Below are 13281 nucleotides of genomic sequence, written 5' to 3'. Positions count from 1 at the left end.
ATACCCTTACAAAAGCAGAACTTAGTACAGACGTGATTGGTTAGTTGACCTTTAAAATGATTGGTTACTAGTTATTTTCTCCCTGAGGGGGCAAGAGCTCGGGCTTGGGACATCATCACATGCTGTCAGGTGCTTGGGACGTGTAAGAGGGTGTGGTTTTTCTTGGAAAGAATAGAACAGCCTTGAGGCCATCTCGGAAAGTACCAAGTGGTCAGGGTTGAAAAACAACTTTTCTAGCCGGGCGTGGTGGCGCACGCCTTTAATCCCAGCACTCGAGAGGCAGAGGCAGGCGGATCGCTGTGAGTTCGAGGCCAGCCTGGTCTACAAAGTGAGTCCAGGATGGCCAAGGCTACACAGAGAAGAAACCCTGTCTCGAAAAACAAACAAAAAGAAAAGAAAGAAAAAAGAAAAGAAAAACAACTTTTCTATCTCTTCACAACGCTTTACCAACTGAATGGTATGCCAGTCTGCATCCAGACCCTACCTAACTACAACACACCAGAATGTGGAATGCTTTAGTTAAGACGTGAGCGCAAACACTACAGCGGAAATATCTGTAGTCGCAGGTTACTTGGAAGTGAGGAGGCTCGCCTCAGTCCAGGAGTAAGCTCGGGTAACAGAAAAACAAAGGCAGAGAGGTAAACACCTGTAATTCTAATACTCAGGAAGCTAAGGCAGGGGGATTTTGTGTTTGAGGCTAGTCTGGACGATGCATTGAGAAACTCACAAAAACAAAGAAAACTGCTTATGTAAATTTAAGGGAGGATATCACTAGGTCTCCTTTGTACACTATATGTAATAGGACATATGGGATATTAAATAGCTATTCAGTTTCCTTTTGTTTCTTCCATAATTGGAGGAAAAAAAAAAAAAAGACTGTAGTAACTTGTGCAGGAATAAACCCCAAAATGACAGAAAATATTCATTTGACTATGATATATTTTTAACTGTAAGTCTAACTAGCTCTGAATTATTCAACAAACTAGAAAAACAAAACAAAAATGAAAACCTCCCAGCGTTATTATTTAAAAAGGATTGGTACATTCAATAAAGAGATACAGCCTAAAAGAAGTTGATGTTGGGTGCTAGCCTGGATTACAGGGGGACCTTGCCTCAGTGGGAAGTATCCAGCATTTACATATGTCTTACACAATGCAGTGCTAGGCTGGTTATGCTGGCTTCTTTTTTGTTTGTTTGTTTTTGAGGCAGGGTTTCTCTGTGTAGCCGTGGCTCTCTTGGACTCACTTTGTAGATCAGGCTGGCCTCGAACTCACAGCAATCCACCTCCCCGAGTACTGGAATTACAGGCTTTGTGCTACTGCCTGTAGCACACACAATTCTGACTTCTCTTGAGATTGGTGGCATGGTAGAAGGGAGAAAATCATTTATATTTAACATCTGTGTTAGAAATCACGAAAAGAGACAGGAAAGGTTTTAGTGTGGCGAAAGAGTTGGGCTTAAAAAAGCTAGAACAGGGATTTGGTGAAGGGTGAAGGATGACTTTTAAAAATGAACAGAGTGAAAAATAAGGTGTAATCTGATGGAAGCAAATTGGGCCAGCAGAGTTAGGAACGCAAATACTACATCGGAAATGTCTGTAGTCCCAGGTTACTTAGAAGTGAGGAGGTTTAGAGCTATGTTCCAAACTCAGCCTGTCATAAAAACTGTATGTTTTAAAAACATGGAAGATTTGTACAGCAGATTGAAGAAAGTGATTGGAGAGTCACACAAATAAGAGACAGTAAGTGAGGAAAATCTTGGGGGAATGAATAGTCTGGTTATGGAATAGTTTCACAGCTCACAGGCTAATGGTAACCCCCTTCTAATAATAGAAATAGGCAAATTACCTCTGTAGCCCAAACTAGGAAAAATAAGAAATCAACTAAATTTGTAAAAGGAAAATATTCTTTATTTAAATAAAAACATGTTAAGATGACAATCACAAGAGTTATTAAAAGTTGAGATTTTCTTAAGGTTTAAAATGACTTCTATTTGTCTGTTGACACTTTAATTCGAAATGTCTCCATCAGTTTTTCTGACCTGAGGGGGAAAAGAAAAGATTGAAGTAGTGTCATTTTCATAGCTTGAGTTGTTCCAGCAGAATTTAAAAACAGTCTTTTCTCCAGTCTGATCTGAAGTCCCCAGAACTTTCCCTGTATTCTACTGTGGGTCAAAGAGGAATAGAATAATATTGCTTTTTTTCTGGACATTGAACCAGGACCATGTACATGGGAGGCCAGGGCATTATTGCTGAGCTGAATCCCTAACCAGCATTTTAATATTTTCAGTATTTTTTTGAGATGGGGTCTTCTGTAGCCCTGACTGGCTTGGAACTCACTATGTAGACCAGACTAGACTTGAACTCACAGAGATCTGCCTGCCCCTGCCTTCTGAGTTCAGGGAGATTAAAGGTGTGCATCACCACATTCAATAGCTTTCTTTTTACTTTTTTTTTTTTTTGTTGTTGTTGTTGTTTTTCCGAGGCAGGGTTTCTCTGTGTAGCCATGGCTGACCTGGACTCGCTTTGTAGACCAGGCTGGCCTCGAACTCACAGAAATCTACCTGCCTCTGTCTCCCAAGTGCTGGGATTAAAGGTGTGTGCCACCACCGCCCGGATGCTTTTTTATTTTTTTAAGAAAGGTTTGTCTAAGAATTTCTGCAAGTTTAGATCACAATGTTAAAACTTTGATGTTACCCTGATAAAAGTAACTTTACCTCTTCCCCAGGACTTGTAGCTGTTGGGATGTTTATCAGCCATGGCCTCCTGTAGGTCTCTTGAGTCACTGAAGGAGAGAACCAGAAGAGGAAAGTTAACAGGGCAGCAAGCACGGGAATTAGGGTTGACATACCCAGTTCCAGGGAGTCAGAACTTCATTACTCAGCATAATTTATGTTAGTTACTCAGGGTTACAGTAGCAACCATCTGACTTCTGTCTTTTGCTTCTTTTGTCTGGCTAGGGGGTCCTGAGCTGTTTGTGCATAAATGGTTCCTTTCTATCTGGGAAGGTTTTTTTTTGTTGTTTTTTGTTTTTTGTTCTTTGCAGAATTATAAATATTGTATATACAAGGCCTTGATGGAATACATCCCCAGTGAACTCTTGAGAAGGAAAGTACCCATTGTGTGTGTGTGTGTGTCTGTGTGTGTCTGTGTGTACAGCTCAGTGTTGGATGCTTCTTCAGTTGTTTTCCACTACATGGAGAGAGAAGATGATGTTGAATTCCTGGAACTGGAAGTTACAGGTGGCTGTGATCTGCTGTGGGTGCTGGCAATCAAGCCTGGGTCCTCTGGACGAGCAGCAGGTGATCACTGCTAAGCCACCTCCTCATCCCTGTATTTTAAACTTGTAAGTTTGTGTGTGTGTGTGTGTGTGTGTGTGTGTGTGTGTGTGTGTCTTGGGGATGGAACTCAGGCTGCCCATCTTGGCAACAAGCACCCTTTATCTACTGGAACATCTCTTCAGACTTCCACATTAATAATTAATAATAAATGATAATAATAACATTAATATTATTTGATATGAAGTTTCCTGCTGAACCTAGAGTTTAGCGATTTGGCTAGACTATCTGTCCAGCAAGTTCCAGGGACCCTCCTGACCCTGCTTTCTCAGTTCTATAATTATAGGCTCACACCACTACACCTCACTGCTTTTGTTGGCCTGTGGTCTGAATTTAGGCCCTCATGTTTATACAGCAAGCATTTACCAATGGAGCTGCTCCACAGACCTGACCACAAATCTTTTAGTTAAGGACTGAAGCCCAGGCATTTGAGCCTATGGCCCGATGGTCATTTTCTCTTCAGAAGTCCAACTTAGGGATGGTGAGATGGCTGAGTGAGCAAAAGTGCTTGCTGCCAAGCCTTACAACCTGAGTTCGAAGCCCAGAATCTATGGGGTAGGAGGAGGAAACTAGTGACAGCATGTTGTTCTCTGGCCTGCCCACATATGCCCTGGCCATGCTAAATGAACAAATAAACAAACAAAGATTTAAAAAAAGAGTTGGCCTGGTGGTGGTGGTGGTAGTGGCAGCTCATGCCTTTAATCCCAGCACTCGGGAGGCAGAGTCAGGTGGATCTCTGTGAGGTCGAGGCCAGCCTGGTCTACAAAGTGAGTCCAGGACAGCCAAGGCTACACAGAGAAACCCTGTCTTGAAAAACCAAACCAAACCAAACCAAACCAAACCATAAAAAAAAAATGAGTCAAACTTAATAACCTGAATGATGGAGATGAGCATATAGTTTATCTTACCTTTCACAAACCAGCATTTTTGGAGCAAAAGTCTCAAGAACAAATGAAGGAAAATGATGCGTATGATCTAGAAAGTAAAGAATAAGAAAGAAGAAACACAATTCCTGAGCATTTTCAGACTGTCGCAGGGAAAGCTAGCTGGTAGAGAGCCTTTCTTTAGCCTTTCTTCTATGGCCGTGGCTGGGAAGTGGCTGTTCTGCTTGGGACCACATGTCCACCCCCTTACGTTTAGGTGTGTGATCTTTTTACCAGGGGAACGTGAATGCAAGTGTCTTCTCAAATCAGGCGGTTAAAGGCAGTTGTACATGGCTGTGTAAGGCTGTGGAATACATGGAGTTGTGAGTGAGGGTATTGCCAACTGGAGGATGCAGTTGTTTGGTTAGGGCCACTTTTCGGTAGTTTCCTATCATGTAATTTGCACCTTGTGAATAAAGGCAGTCCAGATCTAACAGTTTATGATACAAGGACCTTAATTTGAGCTGCTGAGTCTGATTTTCCAGTTACACAATCTCTGCCATGTAAATCAGGAGGCTATGCAAAGTATGACTGCCTTGGCGGATCAAGGTTCAGTCTTGGTCAAAGGCTGTGGCCATGGGATGCTGGCTCATAGCTCAGTCAGACTACTGTTTTTAACTAGGCCACCCTCTAGAGACAGATGATAGACTTAGTAATTTGATGTAGTGAAAGGGTTTTATGAGAAGAGCATAAAGATTTATTACTATCTGCTGCTGGTTCTTTTTGTTGTTGTTTTGTTATTTGTTTTTTGAGACAGGGTTTCCCTGTGTAGCCCTGGCTGTCCTGGAACTTGCTCTGTAGACCAGGCTGGCCTCAAACTCACAGAGATCTGCCTGCCTCTGCCTCCCCAGTGCTAGGATTAAAGCCGTGCGCCACCGCCGCCTGGCACTGTCTGCTAGTACTAAAGCATACTCCCTTTCACAGTTGTGTTCAGATCAGCCCTGCTCACCCACGTTCCAGACATCAGGGTCAGGAATCTGATTGCCAGCACTGCATACGTTTTCGTCTCCTTCAAAGCTTGGGTGAGTAATCTTTTGAAGGTTAAGTGGCTCTGAAACAAAGTAGAAAAGAAGGTCTTGAATTAGAATAGTTAATTAAAAAATTATCTGCTGTGTTTGGACAAGGCTTCTAAGTCAGTATGAGATATGGGGAATTAGGAAGCCATAGAATTTGGTACTACAGACCTGTTCTCAGATGAAAGGCTTACCGTCATCCATGGCGGTCCTGTTGACACAGTTGGCCTCATGTTCCTTGAGCCTTTTGATCGGGACCACATGACAAGCATTGTATTTGCAGTTAGCCATCTTTTTAGCTATCTTTGGATTTTTCTAGAAGGAAAAGTTCTTGTTAGGTTTTGCCTGTATGCCATCTTCCACTCATTTCTGAAAATGCTGAAGAGATGTTATGCCTTCACTTTAAGAGTGACTTAGTCTCTAGATCAGAACTAAAAAGCAAAACCAGAGAACTATCTTTTTATATTCTGAAAATTTCCCTCTCCTGTAATTTACAGCTATTATCGGGGAAACTTACCTTTTTGCATGAGGCTAGGTGGTATTGCAACCGGCTGGCTGGAATCCTGTGGTTTGGGTCGTAAGGACAGAGCTCTATGGATTCCAACTCCATTAGTCCTAAAAGGCAGGGATCATAGGAAAAAAAAAGATTACCACTTAAGGTCAGGTTGTCTTGACATAGGCCTATTTTCTACTCTTAAAAGCAACATGGTACTGGAGCTGGAGAGAGATGGCTCATCAGCTAAGAGTGGTTTCTGTTCAATCCTGAAGCCTGGAGTTCAGAACCCAGCACGAAAATGGGGTGACTGACAAATGCTGGTAACATCCACTCATCCCACACCTTATTATCACACACACACACACACACACACGCGCGCGCGCGCGCGAGTAACAAAAGCTAGTTGGACCATAGGGGAAAGTCTCTGCTTCTTTGCTTTGGGAAGCCAAATTTAACATTTCACACACTCATAGATTGCTTTAAATAGAGTGCTTGATTTCCATTTAGAATATTAAACAGGCAAGAATCCCTGAAAAAAAAAATCACAGAGCTGGAGATGATTAAATTCAACATGTGTGCGCTAGAGGAGGCAAGGCTTGGGAAGCTGGTTCCTTCAGTGTTCATTACTCTCCCTCTTCTCCAACTTTCCTAAAACTGAGCTACCAATTGAGAAAAAAAAAAAAAAAACAAACCCACAATATAATGTCTGAATATACCTTGCATTTACCTAAGAATACTAGCCTGAAATCTCTAAATTGTGGATATTAACATATGAAAGCTCCCAGAAGTGAGCTAACCGCAAACCATCTCAAAGCCAATAGGAGGCCCTCTCTCCCCAAGGCCGGCTGCCTTTAGCTCTCCAAGCAGACGTGCATGTCAAGGATCCCCAAGTTTCCAGGCAACAGCTATAGCTGAGATTCCTGCAAAGCAGTGATGTGTAGTTTGGTGGTGGAGGTGGTGTGTGTGTGTGTGTGTGTGTGTGTGTGTGTAAAGATCAAGGCAGAGTGGCATAAGCAATAAGGATAGAAAGTGCCCATTTCTGTTTGGCTGTGCACCATGCCTAGGGCGTAGACAAAAGGCATAGAGCTAGACTGTTAAATGTCAGATTTCCCTGAGGGCATTTTGGTGATTATATCCAGGGATTTAGATTCTGGTAGCTTTTGTGAACACAACCCAGGGTTAGCCTTTATTTTTTATTTTTTGTTTTTCAAGACAGGGCTTCTCTGTGTTGTCTTGGTTGTCCTGGACTTTTTTTTTTTTTTTAGACGAGGCTGGCCTCGAACTCACAGAGATCCACCTTCCTCTGCTTTCCCAAGTGCTGGGGTTACAGGTGTGTGCCACCACGCCCGGCACTGGGTGGGTTCTTTATGGCTTTTACTGCATATTAAGGAATATACTAGAGCCAGAGATACTTATAATAAAGTGAATTGACTTTCTAGAAAATTAAAGCTTGTAAAACCCATTGTTATATATGATTATCTTTAGATTAAAAAAGGTAACTCAAAGGTGTTTTAATACCTATATATAGTCTTCAGAAAACCTGTTATTTCAGCCAGTTGCCTAGGAAAGCATGAACTCTGGTTACGGCTGATATGGTCTCAATAAACAAAGATTGTTGGAGGATACACAGTGACAACAGGTTCATTAACCAAAACATGGCATTTCCTATGGAGGGACATGACTATGATAGAGGCTATTTGATTTAATGTTAGACTCCTCAAAGCCACCTTCATCCTTTAAACTAGCACAAGGATCATGAGACTTACCGTATTCTCAAGCACTGCCCCTTAAAGGGAAGTGTCAATGGAAGAAGTTTGAGAAGGCAGAAAGCACAGCACCCTCCAGTTAGCAGAAGGAATCAGCTTGCTGTCCAGGCTTTCAGTTCAGTTCCTCTCCTCCCACTGTCGGTTCTACCCTCAGAAGTTTGGGAAGTGTTGATGATGTCATAGTGAAGTCTTAGAGAAGTGATTCTCAGTCTGGTTGCACGTGGGGAATTGCCGAGAAGTCTTAAAGGGACAGACCCTTTGGCGCAGCTGCGGAACTATTGGATCAGAACTTAAGAGTGCAGGCTGGCTGAGTGTGGCTTTAAGAGCTCCTCAGAGGATTCTGGGTAATAGTTACTAGGTTACTGCATTATTGCTAGGCCTTGTTCTGGGGTAATTAAATGTTTTTTAGAAGGGTTCTTCAAGTACGCAGAAGGAACTATGGTATAATTTTAAAAGTAAATCCCTAAAGACTACCTGTTGACACAATAAGCCCCATCTTTCAGCCTGTCCCTTTTCTTTATAGGGAGTCAAATATAGAATTCCATAGAAAGTGATAGGACAAGCTCATTACACATTCAAAAATCAAATTTTCAGGGTTTTTTTTTGTATACTTAATCCAATATACCAGGCCCTGAGCCAAGCATATACATGTAATAAATCACTGAATCCCTTCCATAGTTGTATAAGGGACTAGCATCATTTAATAGATTAGGAAAACCAACTCAATAGCCTAAAGTTACCACAAGGCGTGCACATGTTTCAGTAGCATTATTAACGTCGTCTGAGCTAACACATGTAGAACACTGAAATAGCTGCTATGTAGCGAACAGCTAGGTTATCACTTTCTGTAAACTAATCAATGTAACACAGTAGCCTCACGAGGTAGAAGTCACTATCAATCCAATCCCATTTAAAGGTATGTAATCTGGATCCGCTGGTAAATGATAGAGTTGAGACGTAAACTACGTGGGCCCAGAACCTCGGCTCTTAGCCACTAAATCATAAGGCTCAACTCACTGTACTGAGCTACATTAATCGAGAGTTTGATTCTGGATGATATCAAAGTGTAGGTTCTAGCCCCCCCCAACCCCCACACCAGCTGAAGGCTGGCTTTGCCAGGCTCCAGCAATCTTTCACTGAAGGTGGGGTGGGAATATAACATGAAACGGGATTCCTTTCTCTCACCCCAACCCAAGATTTTGAGCTCATGAGAAAGCTCTGGATATGGGGAAAAAAAATGGGATTATTAAACAGTAGAGATGAGGCTGTGGGAAGGGAATAGAAGCAAAGGCTTCCCTGGCTTAGCACTTTCCCCGGATCTTTTACTTTGTGTTGAAAGAAACTTGAAGTGAGTTGGATGTTCTTTAGGTAGAGGGTTGAAGCTTGGTTCGAGTATGAAAATAATCTCTTGCTAATTAATTTGGCTCCTCATTATGGGATTTATTTTTTTATCAATTTAAACTTAATTCAATAAGTTATTATTATTATGTCTTTGGTTTTTCAAGACAGGTTCTTATGCTGGTTAGGCTGTAGTCAAAGATGACCTTGAACTTCTGGTTTTTCTGCCTCTGCCTCCTGAGTGCTGGCTGGCATTGCAGGTGTGCACCAGCATGCCTGGTTTTATGTGCTGCTGGCTAACAAACCGAGGACTTCGTATCTGCTGGGCCAGCATTCTATCAACTCAGCCGCGACACTAGCCCTCAGTAAGTTTCTATAACCAGTATATTTGTCGAGTGGTTGCTGTGTCTAAGAGGTGTTGCTGCAGATGGGTGTTTCTCAGATGAGTTCCCTGGGACATTTGCTTCAAGACCTCCTTGGGAACCTGGGAATTCAGGTTCCTACCACAGGTTTGCCAGTCCAAATCCCCGAGGGCAGGGACTGATCTCAGTCAGCTGAGTAACAGCTTCCTTCGGGATTTTTACATTCCACCTATAGGGAAACTCTTTAAGCAGGAAGGCAAACTATAAAGAAGAGCTCCAGGAAGTCTTTGAAACTGACTAGATTCACAAGGCCCTGTCAGAATAAACAGTAAACGCTGAGAGTCGTCCCTCTTAGAAGATAGAACCAAACTGCAAAGAAGACTTTGAGGCTAGACTAGCCGGAAGAAGCAGAAACCAGCTGAGTTGCCCACCTTAGGCCAGCTGTAACACCTGGAAGGACACTAATTGGCTGAGCTGCTGAGCCTGTGTAGAGGGCTCCAGGTGCCCAGCCTTGTGAGCCCACCCATGCTGGGGCGCTGTGGTGATGGAGCTGTCTTTGAATTATTTCTGCTCCTGTAAGTAACCCCCTCAACCACGTTCCTGTAAATAACCTAAATGAAATCTTCGGTTCATCAAGTTGTACTTTGGTTTGTTGTGGGCTCCCCATCTGCGGTGAGTAGAGCGTGGGTTGCGTCTCCCCAGGAAAAGTTTTGTTACACAGCATCATTTCTTTAGCATTGTTCTCAGATTGGAGGGCACATCGGAGTCACTCAGAGAACTTGTTACAGAATACAGCAAGTTAGGGGATGGAGAGATGGAGGCTCAGGGGTTGAGTACTTGCTGCTCTTCTAGGGAACCTGAGTTAGGTTCTAGCACCCACCCACCTGTAACTTCAGCTCCCAGAGGATCAGATGCTGTCTTCTGGCCTCCTGTGTCACGTGTTTGAGTGAGAGTTTGTAGGTCTTTAGTAGGTCTTGAGTGAAGTCAAAGAATTTGCATGTCTAGTAAATTTCTTTTAAATTGTTTGATTTTATTTTTTGTAGTATCCAGCAAGTTTCCAGGTGCTGCTGCTACTGCTGGAATCACCGTACTAGACACCGCAACAGATATCAATATTAGATACCATAGCTGTCAGCAGGGAGGAGCACATGATGCTTAAAAATATAACAAGGAAGCTAATTCCAGCACAGTGGGAGGGGAAGCAGGAGAGCAGAGGTTCAAGGCCATCCCCAACTACATAAGAGATAGAGTTGAGTATAACCTGGGGTTCACAAAACCCTTTCTCAACCCTCCCAACCGTGTGTGTGTGTGTGTGTGTGTGTGTGTGTGTATACACACACATCAAATAGAGTAGAATAGAACATGGCATTGAATGGAATAGTTAGAGATGGGATCTGACTGGGGTCCTAAAGGATGCTAGGGCCTAAGGGTCAGTAGTAAATAACAGGCGTTCTTGATGGGGACATAAAAGGGAAAGTGTAGAGGTGTATGGAGCATGTTTTGTTTGGGACACTTGGGGAGGGGTAAGGCCAAAACAGTTGGTGCTGCATTGAGAGGAGCCTGTTTCTTTCTTCGGTTTCCGCCCACATCTTACCAAAGTGCTGCACAATCAGAAAGAGGAAGTCTCCTCTGCTGAGGGTGCAAGAGGAAGCACAGAGGGCTCTGAGGGCCTGTGAGCCATCGTGACTGTTATGAGCCAATTGCAGAAGCAGCCGGAAGCCTGGCACACCAACCAGGCTGCGTCCCTTCACACAGAGGGCGTTCCACCCAGGCTAAGAATATTTGGGGCGATCGGGTTTTGCTACCCGGGTGCTCCTCTCTCTCGGTGGCCATCATGTCTTTGACCTCTGCCTACCAGCATAAATTAGCAGAGAAGCTCACGATCCTGAATGACCGGGGTCAGGGAGTTCTCATCCGCATGTACAACATCAAGAAGGTAAGCGTGGAGGCCTGCAGGCCCAGCAGTCAAGCGTGCCTCTTCTCCTCCGATGCTTAAGTGGCTTTCAGCCACTCAGATGGTATAGATCCCACAGTTTGGGGAGATAGAGGGAGACTCCTTTTCAAGGTTTGCCCTTTCTACATAGATTCTTGCCTTTCCGAGAGCGTCGTCTTTACTCTAGGCCTGAGGGTAGGGGTTGAATGGGTGAGAAGATTTGTGTCCTGAATGATTCGGATAAGGGTCTAGGAGCTAGAATTTGAATTTGGGGTGTATTTATTGCCAGTTCCTCTACTTTTTGAGATTCAAGTTGGGTCTCTGGCAAAAACTGTGTGTGTGTGTGTGTGTGTGTGTGTGTGTGTGTGTGTAATCATTTCCCTAAAAGGGATTAAAAAAAAAAAAAAGAAAGAAAGAAAGAAAGAAAAGGAGGTAGTGTCTTCTAAAGTACTTTGGGGCTGTGAATTCTCTCTCTGTGTGTGCGTATGTGCTTAGGAGAGTAACTATGAGACCGGGCAAAGCTGATGCCAAGAAGTGAGCCAGGGCCTAGACAAAGCTGTAGGAGGCAGAGATAAAGGTGGGTAACTGTGAGATTCTCTAGGGAGAGAAAGAAGGGACTCATAGGAAGGGGCATTTGTTTACCCTCTAGTAAAGCGGCAGGAAGGAACATGGTCTCTGTGTCCTCACGCTGTTTGTAAAAGCCTCTTGGGATGAGGTAGGTCCTCACATACTGGGTAGGCCTGTGGCACTGAGCTTTATATAAAGTCCACTTTCTGATCGGCCCCTTTTCTCACTACTTCCGGCTTCAGAGGAGGGGCAGGGAATCAGCTTCCTCTCCGTGTTCGAGCCAAGCCTCTGTCTGGTAAGACGAGATGCCAGGCTGTTAGCTCTGATGGGCTCTGGTTCACTGTCTGGAACGAGCCTCTTTCTCATCGACTGCCTTGCTTTTATAACGAAATCCCACACTGCCATTCCCAAGAGAGGATATGCTTGAGTGGTGCAGGCAGAGGTAGGTATCTAAGTTGAAATACGGTTTGGTGGTTTTATTTTATTTTCGTCTGTGCAGACCTGTTCAGATGCAAAATCCAAGCCACCCTTCTTACTGGAAAAGTCCATGGAATCATGTCTCAAGTATATCAACAAGAAATTTCCCAACATAGATGTCCGCAACAGCACGGTGAGAAGCTGGGCCCGTTTCCCCCTTTTCTGTAACATTAGATTCTTGCAGATTCTTCACTTTCCGCTGTTTGTCTTTAAGTGTGGCCGTCTTCCTCATCTCCCACGGTGAGTGGGGCCCAGCCTTGCAAGACAGGTTTGTGAGGACACTGGTGCTTACAGAGAGGCAGCTCCACCAGCCTTGCAGTGCACACCTTTTGCTGCAGTTCTTGATGCCCACATCATGTTTCCTTGCTGCTGGATGCTTTGCATCCAGTGGCATATTCTGTACTTCTGTATAGAGCACAGTACTCCTGTATTGTGTTGGCTATAGATTCGTTGCAATCTATACACAGAATATCTTCAGGGTCTGATCCCCCTGCCCCCCCTGCCCCGCCCCCACTGATGTCTTCAACTGTAAGGAAACTGGGCATCTCTTTTCAGCTACCCTTCTAATTGTAGTCAGACTCACATGTGGCCGTCTAATCCGGATATAAATTTTTTGTCTAGAGACTGGAGAATGCTGGTGAGCCTCTGATCCCTTCCTAGCATGTAGACGCCAACTTTTCCAAACCTACTTTATTTGGGGTTCTTAAATGCTTATACCTCCCTTCCAACCCACTTACCCTAGATAGGAGAGAAAGGAGGTTTATGGGAACAGGAGATGTAGACCTTGTTGAATTCAGTTCCTGGGAGTGAGTCCGATGGCTTAGTAGGCAGGATTTCAGCAGACCAACAATTCCACCAAAGTTGCTGCTGGAACCTGGAACAGCAGCCGGGGTCGGGAGTGGTCCTCTCTTGGAGCGTCTCGAAGTGGAGTGATGAACAGCCAAACGATACCAAGACTCAAAAAGCCCCGGGCTCCTGAACTAGGATGCTTTTCAGCTGGCAAAAAACAAGGCCCCGCACAAGGTGGTTCCACTTCCAAGTGGATAAACATCACCTGTTCTCTCACAAGT

At 44.0% G+C, this 13281-nt stretch overlaps 2 protein-coding genes across 4 annotated transcripts in view; one reads left to right on the top strand and one right to left on the bottom strand.

Annotated features, from left to right (window-relative positions):
* Nucleotides 1-1887: 1887 nt before the first annotated feature.
* On the bottom strand, nt 1888-13188 carry LOC311579042 (gametocyte-specific factor 1-like). 3 transcript variants are annotated; one of them, XM_084749247.1, is made up of 7 exons: nt 12995-13188; nt 5790-5887; nt 5467-5587; nt 5209-5310; nt 4245-4311; nt 2716-2783; nt 1888-2040 (listed from the first exon to the last, which is right to left on the bottom strand). In XM_084749247.1, exons 2-7 carry the CDS (start codon nt 5880-5882, stop codon nt 2027-2029), a joined length of 465 nt encoding a protein of 154 aa, XP_084605373.1. In that variant the 5' UTR covers nt 5883-5887; nt 12995-13188; the 3' UTR covers nt 1888-2026. The 3 variants fall into 3 exon arrangements, with proteins under 3 accessions (XP_084605373.1, XP_084605371.1, XP_084605372.1); XM_084749245.1 differs by having other exon boundaries at nt 12949-13187; XM_084749246.1 differs by lacking the exon at nt 12995-13188 and adding an exon at nt 7535-7695.
* Nucleotides 10839-13281, top strand: part of NCKAP1L (NCK associated protein 1 like) — a 45062-nt gene continuing 42619 nt past the window's right edge. The window contains exons 1-2 of the mRNA XM_084749242.1: nt 10839-11170; nt 12234-12344. Of these exons, the coding sequence (XP_084605368.1) occupies nt 11069-11170; nt 12234-12344 (213 nt within the window). The 5' untranslated portion in view covers nt 10839-11068. The remainder of the gene's footprint in view (nt 11171-12233; nt 12345-13281) is intronic.

The sequence above is a fragment of the Acomys minous genome (genome assembly GCF_964271855.1).
Source record: "Acomys minous genome assembly, chromosome: 12".
Lineage (NCBI taxonomy): Eukaryota > Metazoa > Chordata > Mammalia > Rodentia > Muridae > Acomys > Acomys minous.
Note: the sequence above shows the minus strand (reverse complement) of the source record. Positions and strands in the feature narration are given on the sequence as shown.

What these genes read in the sequence shown, in the direction of transcription:
- LOC311579042 (XM_084749247.1), bottom strand. Translation starts at nt 5,882, where the DNA reads ATGGAGTTGGAATCCATAGAGCTCTGTCCTTACGACCCAAACCACAGG. An exon ending in CAGGACCGCCATGGATGACG is followed by an intron (nt 5,311 to 5,466) that starts GTAAGCCTTTCA and finishes ACTTTGTTTCAG; the next exon opens with AGCCACTTAACCTTCAAAAG. An exon ending in CCCTGATGTCTGGAACGTGG is followed by an intron (nt 4,312 to 5,208) that starts GTGAGCAGGGCT and finishes TTTACTTTCTAG; the next exon opens with ATCATACGCATCATTTTCCT.